General features: G+C 36.6%; 1 protein-coding gene across 12 annotated transcripts in view; it reads left to right on the forward strand.

Annotated features, from left to right (window-relative positions):
* The window catches only part of UHRF2 (ubiquitin like with PHD and ring finger domains 2), a 121,626-nt gene that overhangs the window by 67,863 nt on the left and 33,756 nt on the right, over positions 1-20,007 (forward strand). For 7 of the 12 annotated variants that reach the window (XM_070248471.1, XM_023627341.2, XM_023627338.2 and 4 more), the window contains 6 exons: positions 56-162; positions 3,421-3,583; positions 4,273-4,413; positions 6,118-6,214; positions 6,534-6,691; positions 10,295-10,393. In XM_070248471.1, coding sequence (XP_070104572.1) covers positions 56-162; positions 3,421-3,583; positions 4,273-4,413; positions 6,118-6,214; positions 6,534-6,691; positions 10,295-10,393 — 765 coding nt within the window. Of the gene's footprint in view, positions 1-55; positions 163-3,420; positions 3,584-4,272; positions 4,414-6,117; positions 6,215-6,481; positions 6,692-10,294; positions 10,394-11,433; positions 12,452-20,007 lie in introns of those variants that run through there. The other 5 variants (XM_023627344.2, XM_023627340.2, XM_070248473.1 and 2 more) reach the window with 2 other exon arrangements.

Below are 20,007 nucleotides of genomic sequence, written 5' to 3' on the forward strand. Positions count from 1 at the left end.
ATTGGTGAAATTACTTGGGTTTAGGTGTTTTAATGCCAAAAATCTTCTCCTGCAGGACCGAGGTGATGAATTCACATACACTGGGAGTGGTGGTAAAAATCTTGCTGGTAATAAAAGAATTGGCGCACCATCGGCTGATCAAACATTAACAAACATGAACAGGTACTCTTTATTGTTAGAGTTCTGTAAAGACTATTTGGAATTTGGGCTTTGTATAAAAGTTTGATTATAGGACCATAATTTGTAACCTAGACAGTAGAGGAGAATCTTAAATTGAGAGTGAAATATCTAAAATTAAAATCCCATTACCTAATTATATAATTGTTTCTAAGCATCCTAACTTCTTTGTATCATTATCTTTAAAATGACATAAATCCCAGTCGTAATACATGTGCTTTGCATTTGAAAACATGTTGAAACCTTTGAAGTGAAGGAGCCTATAAAATTTAAGTAAAACTGAGGAAAAGGTGGCTTATCTACTACCCCATAGGTCAGTTATGTTCCACTCAACACAGATTTATCTTTTAAAGGAACAGACGTTTTTTAGAGGAGACCCGCTGATTGATGTAAGAGCATTATGTTTGGGAGCTACATTTATGTGTATAAGGGAAACATCAGATAACTTAATCAAAAATACACTCAAAATGCTTTTAGGATTTGTAATAATAAGATGTCTTTTAAATGTTAGAGAGTATTTAGTTACAAAAGTGACCTAGTAAATGCTTGTAAGGCATTACAAAAGAGCCACCTTGTGCTGACCTTTATTCTATAGAAGTATTAATGACGTTTTAATGTCTTCAGAATGTTTTGTTTCATAAATGCATGCTAATATCAATAATAATAGATTAAGTAACCCAAACCATCAGATAGCAACAATCACATTATAACTTGTCATACTGGTAATTTTCTTATAATTTCATAACATTGAAATTTTTTGTATTCTATTAAGGGTGTTTCGTGGATTATTGAGTAAAAGTATTTTTTGCTTTGTTGAGTCTAAATCACTTGGTTTTAAGTAGTGTGCCCTTAATTTCCAATTACCTTGGGAAGTAAAGAATATACTAGTATGAGTTCAAAACAGTATGGTGTACCAAGTTACATAGAATCTCTGTTTTTATGTCTTCCTTCTGTATTATTTCTGACAGTAGGATTATTTTACTGAACCAGCAGAGGAGACAGGTCAGATTTGCTGGTGAAAACATTCCTGAGGCAGAAGTCCAGTCCCTAGTATTCTTTTTCCAGCAAGAAAGCAGCTCTTCAGGAGGAATGATTTTAAAAGGAGTTAGAGATATTTTGATGTGTTTTGTCAATGTCTTGAATCCACAAAAGGGCTTTTCACGTTGTCAAATGTGAAAATTAAATTTTCCCTTTAATAATAATGTTATTTTGCTGTAATGAAACTTCTTTTGTAACTACCAGCACTTGTAATGTACATGGGAGATTCTTTTCAAGCTTTTGAAGAATCTAATAAGTATATCCTGTTTACCATATGTTAAAATCTTGTTAGAAAATAATTGACAAGTAGTAAAAATGTATTAAAAGGAAAGTAGTGAAAATGAAATATTAACCCAAAACAATTTAGAATTGACTTATCACAGAGACTCTAACATCCATTCAGTTAATTAACACATTAAGCTGTGAGTGTGCCTTGTGATTGTAAAGACCTCTTTGGCAAAGGTACTTATATGTTTTATAAATGTGAAAACAGGTGAAAGGCCCTTAGCTCTGACCCATAGTATACTCTTTCCTGACTAGTATATGCTCCAATTCATTTTTGCTTCTCTGCTAAGGGGTAGCTTGACACCTGCTTCTTGCTTTTGAGAGGTTTGTTCCTATTTCTTCTCAGCTCTTGCACTTTAAGAAACTGAGGAGGCCAACAAGGTAATCTGGCTATCCTTTATCGGGGCAGTTAGAAGCAACCAGCTGAGCTGTGGATAGAGTAATGGAAAAGCCTTGCTTTGCTTAATTTCATCCTCTTGGACTCTTTCACATGATTGAACAGCCTCCATACTTATGTGAAGCTAGAAGTGAGTTAATAACGCCAGTTAGTGGTGGCAGTCAGTATGACCGAAGGTACCTGTGAGCACCAAAACATTCTAGTCGTTAACATGAAGATAGTACTTATTCTTATCCCAGCTCTTTAAGAAGAATAGGTATTCCATAAATAAGATACAATACTAGCCCTAGAAGTGAGAGCTATATTTTCTTCTACCTCTCAGAGTTTTAATGCATCTCCTTTTGAGATAAAAAAGATAACTTGGTAAGCTTTAACTCTGACCACATCTATAAACGTTTTTGGGGTGTTTTTAATGAAACACTTTCTTAAGTTCATTTGTTTTAACAATGTGACTATGATCAAGAGATTTCAGTAGGTTAGTGATTTAGCCTTAAGGTCTTTTTCTTTTTTTTTTAATTTGAGCCTCATAAAAAGAACTATACTCTGAGAATGTATTTTGTTATCATACCTGATTTCACCAGATTGGGGGCAGCGGGGTGGTTTGTGTGTGTGTTTTAACCTGATGTGTTCTCAGAAGTTTCTTTTCTCTTAAGTTAGGAAGTAGATGTCTTAGAGGAAAAATACGAATTTTAAATAGATTTTAGTTTTTTTTTTTTTTTTTAATTTTTAGCAGGACTAAGTTCTCCCAAGAAAGGTCTTCTAACATCCGATACCCTTAGTCATTAATTGCTACTTCCGTACAAATATTAAGGAAACTTCAGCAAAGTCAGGTGCTGCTTCCAGCTCAGTGTTCCTCCTTGTTCATGTGTCATCAGTAAATTGTAGTGATCTCAAGCACCCAAAAATCTTTATTGTCATGATTTCGCACAGGCATTTGAATGCTTCAGTTTTATTTAAACTTATCTTTTTACTGGAGGTCTTTAAAGAATTTTCTCATATGGAACTTGTTCTTAATATCTTCAAAACTTTAAGGAATCTCTGTTGTCTGGAATGTGGAAAGTAGACCTAGAAAGGTCATCTGTACCTTGCTGACAAATTTATTTTTCTGGATTTCTTTCTACATTATTCCAGCAATTTAACTCACTCCCTTATCAAAAAATAACTATTAGAACCATCACTTGCTTTAGTTTTCCAACTTTCTCCCTTCCCTCAACAAACGTTATTTAAAGAAAATTCCATGTATTTCTAGTTGTTTTCTATTATACGTGGCACAGATGTTATTACTTTCAGAAGAACCCTACAGGCTATCTGAGAACCAATCCCCTGGCTTGGGGGTGACATCAGAAAACTGATTTGTCTTCTCTGCTGGTGGGGGAAAGCATAATCCTATTATCTGGAATAATATGGAAAGAATCATAGAATCTTAACCATCAGGTAAGGCATAATTCACCTTTTAATTGAGCTAATGATGTGATTATATACTTAAAGATTACTTGGTATAAAGACTTTGTTTTATTTTTTAGGGCATTGGCCCTAAACTGTGATGCTCCATTGGATGATAAAATTGGAGCAGAGTCTCGGAATTGGAGAGCTGGTAAGCCAGTCAGAGTGATACGCAGTTTTAAAGGGAGGAAGATCAGCAAATATGCTCCTGAAGAAGGCAACAGATATGATGGCATTTATAAGGTGCTCTATCTGGCATGACATCTTGTTAGTCATTCTTCCTGGGCTTTCAAGACAGGGTTGCCACAGGGAACTGCTCTACTGTGGGTGGGCTGGAGCAAACATTAGATCATACTAGTTGGTATTTCTTTTTCTAGAAACATAATAGATACACAGAGCAAGCTCTTAACTTTGGTACTTTGCTTTTAAGGCTTATTTGAAGTCCTAAGGGCAGAGTTATATTTTGGGGTTAAGCTTTTTATAGGGATATATTCTCGATGATAAAACTTATTAAATAACTTACCCATTGTAGATCTTGATTCTTGGATATCTTTCAGAATGATTTTCGTTGTAATAGATTTTCAAAGCAGAGCACATTATAATTTTTAAAATAGGTTGTATTCTTTGTTTGAAAAACAGAGGCATCTACATCCACCATTTTTATCAACTATTATGCAAAATTCTATTAATGAGCATAATCTTGTTACCATTTTAAATTTATAGCAATCTGTACTTACATGGAAACTATCTTAATTAGGAAATAAGATCAAAACAATATTTTAGTGAATATTTTTATTTATTCACTATTACAGCAAGGCAAGTATGTTTTGAAGTTACATTTAGTTCTGCTAAGTTTACTTAAACCACTGATATGACATTATGAATAAGTCTAAACTTTAAATCTCAACTACTACTAAAATATTATGATTTAGGTGGTGAAATACTGGCCAGAGATTTCATCAAGCCATGGATTCTTGGTTTGGCGCTATCTTTTAAGAAGAGATGATGTTGAACCTGCTCCTTGGACCTCCGAAGGAATAGAACGGTCAAGGAGACTATGTCTACGTTTACAGGTTAGATTACATTTGTCTAGGCTACTTGTATGTTTATAAAAATGTACACCTCTGTACTATCTATGTGCCTTAATACTGGAAATAACCACAATTGGAAATAACACAACTGGAAATAATCCCACAGCAATTGATCAGTGGACTTTAAGGGGTGAGGAATGAGATCATGCAAGTATACAGAAGAAGAAGAAGTAGATTGCCCTAAGACCAAGAATTGTGCTTGGGAAAAGCTGGGCTTCTCGATGAAAAGTAAAATACTTTCTATTCAATTTGGAAATGATTTGAACTGTGAGGGAAAGGGATACATAAAATTTAGGTATACGAGGCCTTAAGAAGGGAAGTTTATCCTGGAGGGCACAGGGGGTACATCTCTGGTAGGGGAAGGGGGGAGGTGGCTTATAAGAGTGGTCTGCTTTCTACCCTTCTCACTTTTCCTCACCCCTTTTCTCTCTTCCCCTTCAAAGCTGCTTCCCTGTCCTGTCACCACGTTTAGTGCTTTGCCTTTTTTTTTTCCTTTGCCCATGCTCAACTGTTAACCCATGTAAGACTTTGTTGGTTTTGTGCGCATTATGAATGGTATGGCTACATTCCCCCTCCACTGCCTACACACCCTAGACTTTGTCCCTAACACTGACTTCAGAGCATGGTTTGAGTTTGTCCTCCATCATTCCCCATCATTGTGCTTCCTGTAAAGACTACCAGCTTTGTCATTTCCCCTGGCTCTGCCCACACTGCATGTGTAGGGGCTGAACTATGGGCAAGTGTCTGGCCACCCAGGCAGGTGAGTGTGTGTCTTCTAGTGCGAGTCTGTTTCTGTTTTTTTCTTTTTAAACTCAGAATTAATTGTTTAAATGATACCTATCAGCTGCCAAAAAAACTGTCAAAATAATTCTTTTTATAACTAAATATTTTTTAAAAAGTGTTAAATACATTTTCGAGGTTTTTTCAGATCCGCTGTTCAGCAGAGCAATGTTCTAGATAAGTTATACTTGAAACTGAGTGGAAGCTTGTAAGCCCATCTGTGATGAGTTAATAATATCATTGATGAGACCTGAAACATACTGAACTTTAAACATGAGTGTTATTACAAAGCATGTCAAAAAAAAAAAGGGTAGCCAGTAAAACACAGGGATAATAGGTAAAATTTATTCCTTAAAGTCTAACCTTTAGCTGATAAAGAATTCAGTGGCTTTAGGTCTTCTAAAAGATTCCTCTCCTCCAATTTTGGGAGATAAGAAATTTGGCCCTTAATGTTTTGGGTGTTTTGTTTGGTTTTGTTTAGATTGGCTCCACAATTTAGTGTAATCCCATCTATATGACTACCATCTGTTGTGCTCTGGGGTTGATCTTCACTTACCTTTGTCTCTAGATTCTGCTTTCCTTTCTTCCTCAAACTTTTCAAGCCACCTAGTCACAACTCCTGAACTTTACCTTTCCTCTTTTAGATCTGAAACTAAGATCATTGTATTATAAAGTGGAAAATCTTAACAGTCAAAACTACATGGTTTTACACTGAATTTGGGATTTTCATAGTCTTCTGTCCTTTGAATTCTGTTTCTTTAAATGTCTATTTCCTTTATATAAAGTCTTTCAGTTTAGAGAAAGTATAAACTCCACCCCACCCCCCTTTTTAAATTTCTCACCAGGATCTAGAACCCTCCTTTGCTGTGAAGCTTAAATCTACATTGTTCTTTTTTCCCCCATCAGTATCCAGTAGGTTACCCTTCGGATAAGGAAGGGAAGAAGACTAAAGGACAGTCAAAGAAGCAGGCCAGTGGAGCCTCAAAAAGACCGACTACAGATGGTAGGTAATGATTGCAGAACATAAACCCTAATAATGTAGTTTCTAATAAAGAGAAATATTCAGAGAATAAATTGAGAAACTCATAAGAAATTAAAAGCAAATTGAAGGATTTGGAGGGTGGAGGGAGGGGGGGTTTGTTTTAATAATGGCAGAGCCAAAACAGCAACAAATATAGTATCCTAAACTCCATGGCAAGTTAGATGCTATTTATGTAGGTTATCTTCATGCTAAACGTTTCTGGTGCCAGTTAATTCTTTTGTTTCATAGTTCTGCTTAGAACCACTTGTAAGTCTGCTGATGTATTTTTAAATAAATATAGATGATTGTCCAAGTGCCTCTAAAGTGTTCAAAGCATCGGATTCAGCAGAAGCAGTTGAGGCTTTCCAACTGACCCCTCAACAACAACGCCTAATCAGAGAAGATCATCAAAACCAGAAGCTATGGGATGAAGTGCTTGCATCACTTGTGGAAGGACCAGTATGTAAAGATTTTTTTAGTAATAATGTTCTAATATTAACATGATGAAAGATAATTTCCCTATGAAGTATCATATTCATAAGTCAGTTTGAATTTGATCCTTTTATCCAATCCAGTCTTCTCATCCAGTGCTGCCACCTTTCAGAAATAATCTGAGGCTGTACTTAAATGCTTTAAGTTGAATTTAGGCCTCTTTGATGTTGGTTTTTGACCTTTCTCTGCCTTAATAATTTAAATTTAGATACTGTTCATGGGAAGAATTTTCAGTTGTGGAACACACTCAACTTAATCTAAAACTCATCAGGAAAGTTTTTGTTACCGTTCAAAATTACCTGATCGCATAAATCTTAAGTAATTCAGTGCAATTTTCACTGCTTATGTGTTCAACCTAGGAGTAAAATAAATCAGTATTGATTTATTTAAATACTTTGTTTTGGATTTTTTTCCACTTTCTGATAATCATAAAATTAACTGATGTGGATTTTCTGTTAAGCTGTGTTTTGCAAATGAAGCTTTCTTATCAAATCTCAAAAGCTGGAGGTTTCAAATGTAAATTGTCTTTTCATTCTTTGCTCACTTTTATTGTCTTTAATTTTGGTTAGAAGTTTGAGTCTTCCTTTTTATTACATGTTAACTCCGTGTCATGTATAATATAGTTACTTTTCTGTTTTCTTTCTCCCCAAAGTATTGTGATGTGCAGCTACTATGAGTGAGCTCTAGTATCCTCTCTTGAAATTTCATCTTGTCATCTTTTAGTAGTTTCTTTGTTCTGATTTTCCCTTTATTTCTTGCAGTACATTAGCCAGAACTTGTCATTTATCTGGAATGGGGTTAATGAATATCTGTATGTGCTTTTTGTTTAGATTTAGAGGGAACTCTCATAGAATTTTTGTGTCATCATTATAACTATATTAAGGAAAAATCTTCCTGATATATATATATATATATATATACACACACACACACACACACACACATATATATATATGTTTTGTTTTGTTTTTTTTAAAGATTTTATTTTTACTTTTTCTTCCCAAAGCCCCCGGGTACATAGTTGTGTATTTTTAGTTGTGGGTCCCTCTAGTTGTGGCATGTGGGATGCCACCTCAGTATGGCTTGATGAGCAGTGCCATGTTGGTGCCCAGGATCCAAACCAGCGAAACCCTGGGCCCCCCTAAGCAGAGCACGCGAACTTAACCACTCAGCCACGGGGCCGGGCCCCCCGATATAATTTTTAAACTTTTAGAAATGGGTGAGGTTTATCAAATACCCTTTGAATTTATATTGGAATCATCATTTCCTTTGCCTATAAATGTGATATATTAGGTTATCTTTGGTGGAATGAGGCTTCCGTGTTTGGAGGACAGAAGGAAAGTGATTTGGCTGTGTGAGAAGTGTTACTTGCTTTTTAGCCAAGAGACCCAGGCATAAGGAGAGTCTGACTCTGGTAGGTCACACTCATTTTCACTTAGAGCAAGTAAGATAGAGCAAGCAGTGCTTGATCATGGTCTAACTATTCTCTGGTTGGAGAGGATACAGCTGGTTAATGATAACTCAGGTAAGCTCCTGCTGTGGGTGGGCAAGAGACAAAGTAGCAGGTGAAGGAAAAAGTCAACCTGAGTGCAGGTGGAGTTCTTTTTGCACATCTGTTTTCTGGGTTGGACATGTGTATTGCGCTTGAAAGTGAGGTTTTTAATATGCATATCCTGTTTATCAATAAAAATATTATAGAAGTGGTTGAATCTTGCGAAACTTGGCAAGTATGTGCAAATCAAGTATACTTGACTTTTCAACCTCTTCTTTCAGTGGAACTTTTTTATGAAATAAAGTCACCAATTAAAAGTTCTCAAACAAGAAAAAAGAGAAAAGAAGTCCTGCCCACTGATAACAGGATCTTATATGCCTAGGTTGGATGGTTGTGACCTTGCTGCTAGTGATTACTCTGGATGTTTATGTACTATTGCCCCGAGTAGCTTTCACGTCCAGTTCTCTTCAGATAAACCAGGAGCACCTTTATTAAGCCAGAAAAATCAGATGTTGGCTAACAGTGACTTTTAAATAAATGGATATATTATATGTACATCTATGTCCAAATACTTTCCTAAGGCCCTCTGTAATCTGGCATCCCTGCCTACCTCTGCAGTCTCCTCTTGCACTTTCTCAGGTCCAGACGGCTTCGGCTGTGGTGATCCCTGAGCTATTTAAACACAACCTGTTCCTGCTCCTAGGCCCTTACACTTATGCTGTCTCTCTGACTGGCATTCTCTCCTCTACATCTTCATGTGGCTCACTCCTTCGTATCCACGCTTCTCAGAGTCTCTGGAAAAGTATTATACTCCTCAGAGAGGCCTTCCCTAACCTTCCTTTCTAAAATAGCCACTCTACTCTTGCTTTAATTTGCCATGTTTCCTCGGTTATTACTATCTGAAATTGAATGTTTTTAGTCTGCTCTCCTAAAGCAATATAAAGTTCCATGAGAGCAAAGACTTTGTCTTTTTATCACCACTAGGTAGATGAGTGCCTAGCACATCAGAGGAACTCAAAATATCTATAATACATGTACTCATATTACAGGTGCCATGGAGGTACTGGGGAAATACCAGTCATTAACACAGTAGTTCGTCAGGGAGAGGGTACTTGGTATTACAATTTGAATTTTTTCCACATCTCTCCTTAACTGGTGTATTCTTTTAATGTGTTACTTAATATTTTGTTGATAATTCACTCGACTTTTATAATCCATGCTCATAAATAACTTAGTATCAAGACATAACTTTGGAATAGGGTCTTTGATTTTTTTATTTTTACTTGAAATTCTTATAAATTCTATTTTTTCTGTTAAATAAAGAACGAACAAAATACACTCTCTACTATTGAATGGAGGATAATAATTTTGACTATTCAAAAAACTTCTTATTCTAGTTTAAGAGAAACAAACAGCTTGAGTAAAATGGAACCAGTCATGGCTTTTGAAGAGTATAGAGTACTCATTTGATCATGTTTGCTGTATATGGCTCTACCTTTTATAAGTTAGTCCTAATTTGACTAAACATTAGCATCAAGAAAATGAGATTTTTGGATTGAGGCAAATTATCGCAGAAAATAATCCTAAGAAAATGAATATGTTGATTCTTTGGAGTCTTAGATACTATAGCGTATTATTGCCCAGTGCTTTTATTTTTTTTTTAGCTTAAAAAATAAATATTGACGTTTTGTAACAGCAAAAGATTGAATAAATAATACCTGTTCATATACTGGAATACCATGCAGGTTTTTGAAAAAAGTGATCTGTATGTAGTGACCTTGAGACAAGCTATGGTGATCTCTGGAATGTGAGGTTTAGGGCGGCGTTCACTTTTTAATGCCATATATTTTGACTTTGCAACCTCTCCATCCCAATCCTAAGATTTAAAACTAATGTGTTGATCTTATGGAATGGGTTTTCTTCAGTTTCTATTGCTTATAGTTAGAATCGCTACCTGATTTGTTTTTTCTTAATGGAAAACGTATTCAATGTAACTGACACTTTTTTTTTAAACACTTAGAATTTTAATATATTATGAAATGCTAACTTTTTTCCCTTCCCCTTGGGTACCATTCTAGAATTTTCTGAAAAAATTGGAACAATCTTTTATGTGTGTCTGCTGCCAGGAGCTAGTTTACCAGCCTGTGACAACAGATTGCCTCCACAATGTCTGTAAAGTAAGTAGACTTCCTTTCTCATTTTCGCTTCTTAGGCTAGAAGGCACACTAACCTCCAAACCTGTTTTTAGCATGTGAAGAAGCATTTTTCCATGAAGCAGGATAGTTATGGAACCTTGCCAGTTAAGAAGCATTTAATTATGTCTTGGTGGTAAATGCATGTTTTAGTTCTGTAGTAATTCAAATATATATAGTTTAGGTATTCTATCATGTTTGGAATTGTTGAGGAGAGGTTGAAATGGCACAGAAAATAAGGTGTCATTGCTGTTTCCTATGTTACAGCTTATGTATTTTTCATATATTATAGTGCAAACTGAAGTAATTCCATGAACTTAATGGAATCTAAAATAGATTCGACCTGGCAGCATGCCCAGAGGAGTTGAATATTGTGTTATCAGTGTGATGTAAAAGGAAAATTTGAGTTTTAGTCAAACCAAGGTTGGAATGTTGCTCTACTGCTCAGTGATTGTATGCCCTGGCCCAACTTCTGAACTTGAGTTGTTGTAAAATGGAAACAAACTTCCACATGTGTATTTGTGCCTGACCTTGAGTCAATTAACTCTATGATATATTAATAATATATTATAAATATATTTTTGGAAGACATTATATGTTAAGTGATTTGATAAAATATATACCTTAGTTCTAATTAGGGAAATCTTGTATTTCTTTTCTTTAGTGCTCTAACAGGAAAGAACGTGATAGAACAGGAAATCCAACCTAGAAGAGGAGGCTAGTGGGAGCCACACATAATTCTAGCACCCTCATTTTACTGGTTGAGGAAATTAAAGCACACACTAGTTAGTCATTCACCTGAACTCTCACAGTCTGGTTAGAGGTAGACCTAAAGCTGTGTCTCCAGACTAGTTTTCACAGTGCAGATTCAGGCCGTTACAGTTGTCCATCTTTTATGTTTCTCTTGTTGCTGTAGTGAATTTCTAGTTCCTATTTGAAAGCATAAGTTGTTGCGTATGTTTCTACATGCTGCACCCTCAGGTGAAATTGGTGTGTTTCTGTGTTTGTTTTTGGTTTTGCCTTAGGATTGCTTACAGCGCTCCTTTAAGGCTCAAGTTTTCTCCTGCCCTGCTTGCCGGCATGATCTTGGCCAGAATTACATCATGATTCCCAATGAGATTCTGCAAACTCTACTTGACCTTTTCTTCCCTGGCTACAGCAAAGGACGATGATTTGTCTACTTCTACTGTGTGGCTCCCGTTGGCTTTTTGGACAATAAAGAATCTAAAATGATTGGGGGGTGGGAGGGGAGCAGTGATGGACCACATCTCACGTTCTGAAGCAGCTAATCCTCTTTCCTACGTAGCCATCATCTTGTGTGTGTAGTAAGAGGCCCATTTCTCAGCTGTCTTTTAAATATCAAAAGGTAGTTCTTGTCAGTAACAACTAGTTTTAATGAGTAAAAAGTTAAAGCCTCAGCTCTAGTTGATATCCAAGTTATGATTTATTTTGCAACTACCTCAGGACAGAAAAGATTTATGGGGATTTTTTAAATCATTGAATAATTAGTTAAATGAATTTTAGCTACACACTGCCTCCCAAATATTAGTTGTGCCTGGTTCATGTAATTTGATTTTACAGAAAAGAAAATGACACTTGAGATTGTTGGAATGAATGCAGCTTCTGTAGTGTGCATAATACATTTTTAATGTCTTCTTCCATTACAGTGTGTGTTTTGCAGGTTCATTTTTTAGCCCATTTTTGTGAACTCCATTGTGCTTTTTTCTGGTGTTTTATGCAAGTTGACTACTAATGACTAATGAGAACAATATGAATGCATTGTTGCTGCATTAGTGTAATGTGGTGTGGTTTTGCACTTAAAAGAGGTATTCAGATGCTCTAGTTGTAAATGTTCATGAAAAGCCTCTTCTGTACTAGTCAAACTGCTTTTAGTGAGTCTCACCAGTGGTTTTACATCTGCAGAGCATTGAGGACTGGGCTGACTTTTGAGAGGATTGAAATTGCTTCATATTGTGATCCTAAATTTTATATTCACTATATTCCCTAAAGTATACCTTAATAAATATTTTATGATCAGAAAAATAGCTCATCTTGCCTCACTTTTTTACATTTTTCTGGCTTATAGTATGTATTTCTAAGACTCAGTCATTTCCAGAATATTTCACTTTGTGTTTTTATTGAAACAGGCATTTTGCACAATTTTTTACTCTTGATTTTTGATAATGAAAACTATGAAATTTTAAGCGCTAAGGACAGATTTCACCCTGGGTTAGATTTATTTATTTATTTATTTTAAATTTTACTAAATGGAAAAACATTTCTTTTCTGTATAACAACTTCAGTCTTCAATTTTAGTGTAACCAATGCTGCTTCTTATTTCACAGATACCAGAATATTCTAAAACATAGTTCCAGTCTCTGAAGCTATATTACATTTTCATCAGGGAAAAGCTTTAATATGATCAAGTCAGTTTTCCTACCCCTGAATTCAGAGCCATATATATAGCCAACATTTATTGAATATTTGCTTTGCACTAGTCACTTTTCCGTTTTTATGTGTATTCATTTAATTTTACTGACAATCCTAAGAGGCAGGTGCTATTATCCCCATCTTATGGATGAATGGCAAAGGCACAGAAAAATTAAGAAAGTTGCCAAAGTTTGTACTCAGAGGAAGTGGCAGAGCTGTGCTGTAAACTCGGGCGATCCGAGTCCAGATGTGGCAGCCTTTACTTCTGGGCTTCACAGGCTCTCCATCAGAAGATAAGCCAGACTCATCGCAGTGCTTTTCCTGCATTCAATTAAACTCAAATTCCAGTTCTGGGAAACACTTACAGCAGAGTGATTGGAGCTATTGTCACTTAGGGCCAGTTATAAACTTTGGAATCACTTGTGTTTTGAAGAAGCAAATTTAAATAGGACCTTCTTAGATGGAAAATGAATCGTTAAATTGCGTCATCTAGTGTTGTATTCCTTCAGCACTGGCCACATCTCTTTGTGAAGGGTGGAGAATATCTCCCAGTTTCAGCTACTTGAACTGGTTTAGTTCTACCACTTTTATTAGCAAAATAAATGATTCCCACAGTTAGACTATGTATTATCTTAACTGTGTTACAACATGATACACTAGGAAAGAAAGCTGATTACAGCTTAATGTGTTCAGAAATACCAAGAATGGCCCAAAGCCTAAATAATTTTATGTTGCTCTTGAAGTTTGTTTGGTGACTTTGGTTTTTTTACATGAATATTTCAGTTTGTATCTAAAAGATACAGAGTTTTACAAAACATAACCACACTGTCACACATAAAAAAAAATTTAACAGTAATTTTATCATTGGATAGCTAGTAATAATGTTCAAATTTCCATAGTCTCAAATGCCGTACATGTATATTATATTTTAAGTTAGTTTGTTTGAATCAGGATCCAAATAAGGACCTTACATTGTTGTTAATTGCTGTCTCTTTTCTTTTAATCAGTATACCCCCTCAATGTTTTTTTTTTCTCCCTTCCCTTTTTCCAATTTGTGTGTTGAAACTGTTTTGGAGCCTTTCTGACAGAATAGATTTTGCTTATTATAATTACGTGGTATAGATTAACCTGTTCCTCTTTATTTTTCTGTACATTGATAGTTAGAATTCAAGCATGACCAGATTCAAATTTGAATTTTTAATTTTTTTGGCAAGACTTCTTCATAAGTGGTGTGTTTGTTCTTCAAGTCATACATAGTATCTGGTTGTCTCTTAGGCTTAAATTTAAAAGATGAGCTTTTCTCTGGATTCTATTACATTTAGTAGATTACAGTGATTACTGTTAAGTACTCATCCACTTTCATATGGGTAGGGGCTTCTTTTAGTTTTTTCTAATTAGAGTAGGCAGGGCCTCTAGTTTTAGAACTCACTTCTAAATAACATGGTTCATTGAACAAATATGTGCATGCAAGTGTGTTTAAGGATATTAGGTAATCTTTGGGAAGCTGGTAATCTAAAACAACGTTAGCTTTCTCACAACCCTGGTGTGACAATGTGGCTAGCAGAAAGGGGCCCCATCTATGTAACTTACAGGTTTGAATTTCAGGATAGATCTACTTATAAGAGCTGGATAGAGATCTGCCCTGACTTTCCTACTGTCTGCTATTCTTTCTTTGCCCATTAGGGACCAGATCTTTCCCCATTCTTCTTCAGGACACCCTAAAAGATAGAGCTCATGACTATCTACCCGATTTGAGGGAATTGAGCTTGATGGCCCACTTGTCACCGGCTCATCTTGGGAAGAGTTATCCCTGTTTGTCCACTGTCTACTGACTGGTCCCCACACCACACCTTTACAGGAACTGATATTTAGTAACCAGGATTAATCACACACTACACAGAAGAAAATTGAGTAAACACCAGTCACTGGGCACAAGAAATCAAGAGCTAGCTAGAGAGGGACCAAGCAGGCTGACAAAATGACTACTATTGAAAAAAATGAATGAAAGAATGAGTTTTACAACTATATCCTCAAGTATTAAATTGCATTGCATTGATAGAACAAGCTGCGTGAAGAGTAATTTGAGATTAAAATTCTTGGAAATAAACATGATTGTGAAAACAAAATGAAACACAAAACAGAATGGACACTGCCAAAATTTGAACGTATTGCTAAGTGATCTGTTATATATGGATATCCCACAATCTGTTTATCTATTCATCTGCTGATGGATAATTGGGTTGATTCCAGGATTTTGCTATTATAAATAAAGCTGCTTTGAACCTTTGTGTGTAAGTCTGTGGAAAATAGTTTGAGACTTTCTTATAAAATTAAATATGTACTTAACATACAACCCATCAATTTCATTAATACTTATTTACTCAAGAAAAATGAAATATTTCCAAAGTGGTTTATACCATTTTACATTCCTGCCGGTAGTGTGAGAGTTCTGGTTGCCCCACATTCTCACTAACACTTCGTTTTGTCCTTTGTTTTCATTGTAATGATTCTGGAGGGTGTGTAGTTTCTGTAGGAGACAAGAATGTGTTGAACATTTAACATCTAGAATGACTGGTAGTTGGTTGTACTGTTCACCAGGTATTTTTGGCTGTCAGGTGCATGTGTTAGGATTGTACATCCTAGCTTCCTTGTGGTTGGCTAGGGCCGTTTGACCAGTGGTTGGTTAGTTGTAACAGAAATGCTGTGTCACTTCTAGGCAGAGCATTTCATCGCCCTCCACAGTTTTCTCTCCCCTTCCATGGAGACCAGTAGCACCTAGATAGGGCTTTTCTATCAGCCTGAGTCCCAGAATAAGAATGATATAGGGGCTGGCCCCGTGGCCGAGTGGTTAAGTTCATGCACTCCGCTGCAGGCGGCCCAGTGTTTCGTTGGTTCGAATGCTAGGCGCAGACATGGCACTGCTCATCCAGCCACACTGAGGCAGCATCCCACATGCCACAACTAGAAGGACCCACAACGAAGAATATACAACTATGTACTGGGGGACTTTGGGCAGAAAAAGGAAGATAAAATCTTAAAAAATAATAATAATAAAGAATGATATAGAGCCCCCAACCAACTTCTGATGGACATGCAACATGAGTAAGAAGTAAATCTTTAAGACCGTTAAGGTTTCTGAGTTGTTAACACAGTATGACTTAACCTATCTGAATTTTTTAATCGATCTTTTACTAATTTGGAACTAGAACTTCCACTACTTTTTTTTCCAGGTAATTTTATTGAGATCATAATGGTTTACAGCATGGTGTAATTTCAGGTATACATTTATCAATTTCTGAATACACTTCATTGTGCTCGCGCCCAGTAGTCTAATTTTTATCCATCACCATACATATGTGCCCCTTTATTCCTTTCCCCGACACCTCAACCCTTTTCCCCTCTGGTAACCACTAATCTGTTCTCTATCCATGTATTTGTTATCTTCCACATATGAGTGAAATCGTGCAATATTTGTCTTTCTCTGTCTGACTTATTTTGCTTAACATCATACCCTCAAGGTCCATCCATGCTGTTGCAAGTGGAAAGATTTTGTCTTTTTTTATGGCTGAGTAGTAGTCTATTGTATATATACCCCACATCTTCCTTATCCATTCATATGCAGAAGGGCACACTTGGGTTGCTTCCACATCTTGGCTATTGTGAATAAAGCTGCAGAGAACATAGGGGTGCATAAATCTCTTTGGATCATTGATTTTAAGTTCTTTGGATAAATACCCAGTAGTGAGATAGCTGGATCATATGGTATTTCTATTTTAATTTTTTGAGAAATCTCCATACTGTTTTCCATAGTGGCTGCACCAGTTTGCATTCCCACCAGCACTGTATGAGGGTGCCCTTTTCTCCACATCCTCTCCATCATTTGTTGTTTTTCGTCTTGGTAATTATAGTCATTCTGACAGGTTTAAGATGATATCTCATTGTAGCTTTGATTTGAGTTTCCCTAATGATTAGTCATGTTGAACATCTGTTCATGTGCCTGTTGGCCATCTCTATATCTTTGGAGAAATGTTTGTTCATATCCTCTGCCCATTTTTTGATTGGGTTGTTTGGGGTTTTTTTTGTTGAGTCATATGAGTTCTTTATATATTTTGGAGATCAACTCCTTATCTGATAAATGATTTGCAAATATTTTCTCCCAGTTGGTGGATTGTCTTTTAATTTTGTTCATGGTTTCCTTTGCTTTGCAGAAGGCTCTTTAGTTTGCTGTAATCCCATTAACTTTTTCTTTTGTTTCCCTTGTTGAGTAGACATGGTATTTGAAAAGATGTTGCTAAGACCAATGTCAAAGAGTGTACTGCCTGTGTTTTCTTCTAGGAGTTTTGTGAATTCAGGTCTTAGGTTCAAACCTTTAATCCATTTTGAGTTAATTTTTGTGCATCCTGCAAGATAATGATCTAGTCTACTTTCATTCTTTTGCGTATAGCTGTCCAGTTTTCCCAACACAATTTATTGAAGAGACTCATTTCTCCATTCTTTGTTCTTGGCTCCTTTTTTGAAGATTAGCTGTCCATAGATGTGTGGTTTTATTTCTAGGCTTTCAATTCTGTAGAACTTCCACTATTTTTTAACTAAATTCTTTACTATCCAAATCAGTTGACTACAAGCTATTGATAAGTTGGTTGATAGTGTGGTAGGCAACCTCTAGGATGGTCCCCAATGATCTCTGCTTCCTGGTCTTCATGCCCTGTTGTAATCTCCTCCTCTAGAGTGTGGGCTGGATTTAGGATTCTTTCGTAATGAATAGAATGCAGCAGAAGTGATGAATGTCACTTCTAAAGTTACGTTACAAAAATACTGTGGCTTCCACTTTGGGCACACCCTCTTGCTCACCCTGAGAGAAGCCATCTGTCATGTTTTGAGCTACTTTATGGAGAGGCGCATGTGGCAAGAAACTAATGTCTTTGGTTAACAGGCGGGAAGGTCCTGAAGCCACAGGAGTGAACACAGAAGAGAGTTTTTCTCTAGTCGAGCCTTGAGCCTCCATAGTTTCTGATAAGAAATCAGCCATTATTTGTAATGCGTTGCTTTTCTCTGGCTTCTTCCAAGATTTTTTTGTCTTTAATTTTCAGAAACTTGATTATGAAATGTCTGAGCGTGGAATTCTTTGGGTTTATCTTGTTTTGGGTTCATTCAGCTTCTTGAATCTAGATTATGTCTTCTATATGTTATCTATATATATCTATCTATATGTTATTGTCCCACAAGTCTCTGAGATTCTGTTCATTTTTATTCAGTTCATATTCTCTATTGTTCAGATTAGATAATTCTTAATGATCTGTCTACAGGTTCACTGAGTCTTTCCTCTGTCATCTACATTTTGCTATTGAGCCCATCTGGTAAGTTTTTTTATTTTGGTTATTGTAATTTTCAGTTCTAGAATTTCTATTTGTGTCTTCTATATTATCTCTTATTAAAGTTGAAATTTTCTTGGTTCGTGATATGATGAGTAATTTTGCATTGGATCCTGGACATCTTGAGTATTATGAAAATCTTGTTCCTTTTGTTTGTTTGTTGTTTTTTTTGTGGGTTTTTTTGAGGAAGATTAGCTTTGTGCTAACTACTGCCAATCCTCCTCTTTTTGCTGAGGAAGACTGGCCCTGAGCTAACATCCATGCCCATCTTCCTCTACTTTATATGTGGGACACCTACCACAGCATTGCTTTTGCCAAGCAGTGCCATGTCCGCACCCAGGATCTGAACCGGCGAACCCCGGGCCACCAAGAAGCAGAATGTGCGAACTTAACCACTGCGCCACTGGGCGGGCCCCTGTTCCTTTTTTATGGCAGTAAAACTGTTTAGTTCAGAATGCATGTTCTGGCCCACATTTGTGGCTCAATGTCAATTTAATTTTCAAAGCCTTTGCAGTGCTATTCTGGTCTACCCCATCTTGGATGCTACTCAGAAACCAGTCTGAAACCTGGGCAACAGTCCACTCATAGTTCATTTTGATTATTGTATTGATTATGGTCAGTTTCATGCATGGTCTCTTTGAGGGTCTGCCCAGGGCTTCATACACAAAGTTAAAGGAACCCTTTCTCTAGCTCCCTTCTCTCTCTAGTCCTCCCTCAATTTCTAGTCGGGAGCTGTAAAGTGCTATGTCTTTGCAGCTGGTTGCTCAAGGCCGGGCAGGGATGGTCTGCAGGGTTCCTCCCCACAGTCTCGGCCACATCCAGTGACTAGGGGTTGGGTGTTTACCTGGAGGGGGGCAAGTGTAATCAAATGAGTTTTTTTCCTCCAGTCATCCTTTTCCCATTCATTTGACTTGTGAGAACAGGCTTTTTTTTCTTTGTCTGGGCCCATTGATGTTTTTGGGTTTTAGGCTTCCCTTGTACCCAAGCCAGAAAAAGGTAAAAAGGAGACCAAAGAAAAACCCCAGGAAACTTACTTCCAGGCCATTCCTCAAGTTCCAAAGTACCTACGCAGGCCACCTGCTTTTTTCCCACCTTTCAGAGTCTCTTTATATGTGTGTGTGTGTTATACCAGCATTCTTTCTTTATTTTTTTCTTTGGTTATATATATATATATATATATATATATATATATTTTTTTTTTTTTTTTAATAAATTGCACACCTGGATTTTTTTTTTTTTTTAAAAGATTTTATTTTTCTCCTTTTTCTCCCCAAAGCCCCCCGGTACATAGTTGTATATTTCGTTGTGGGTCCTTCTAGTTGTGGCATGTGGGATGCTGCCTCAGCATGGTCTGATGCGCAGTGCCATGTCCGCGCCCAGGATTCGAACCAACGAAACACTGGGCCGCCTGCAGCGGAGTGCGCGAACTTAACCACTCGGCCACGGGGCCAGCCCCTATATATATATATATATATATATATATATATATTTTTTTTTTTATTGAGTTCATAATAGTTTACATCAATGCAAGATTTCAGTTGTACATTATTTCTTGTTTGTCACCACATATGTGCTCCCCTTCACCCCTTGTGCCCACTCCCCACCTCCCTTCCCCTGGTAACCACTGAACTGTTTTCTTTGTCCATGTACTTGTTTATATTCCACATACGAGTGAAATTATCTGGTGTTTGTCTTTCTCAGTCTGGCTTATTTCGCTTAGCATCATTCCCTTTAGGTCCTTCCATGTTATTGCAAATGGGATGGATTTGTCTTTTTTTCTGGCTGAGTAGTATTCCA

The sequence above is a fragment of the Equus caballus genome, chromosome 23 (genome assembly GCF_041296265.1).
Source record: "Equus caballus isolate H_3958 breed thoroughbred chromosome 23, TB-T2T, whole genome shotgun sequence".
Classification (NCBI taxonomy): domain Eukaryota; kingdom Metazoa; phylum Chordata; class Mammalia; order Perissodactyla; family Equidae; genus Equus; species Equus caballus.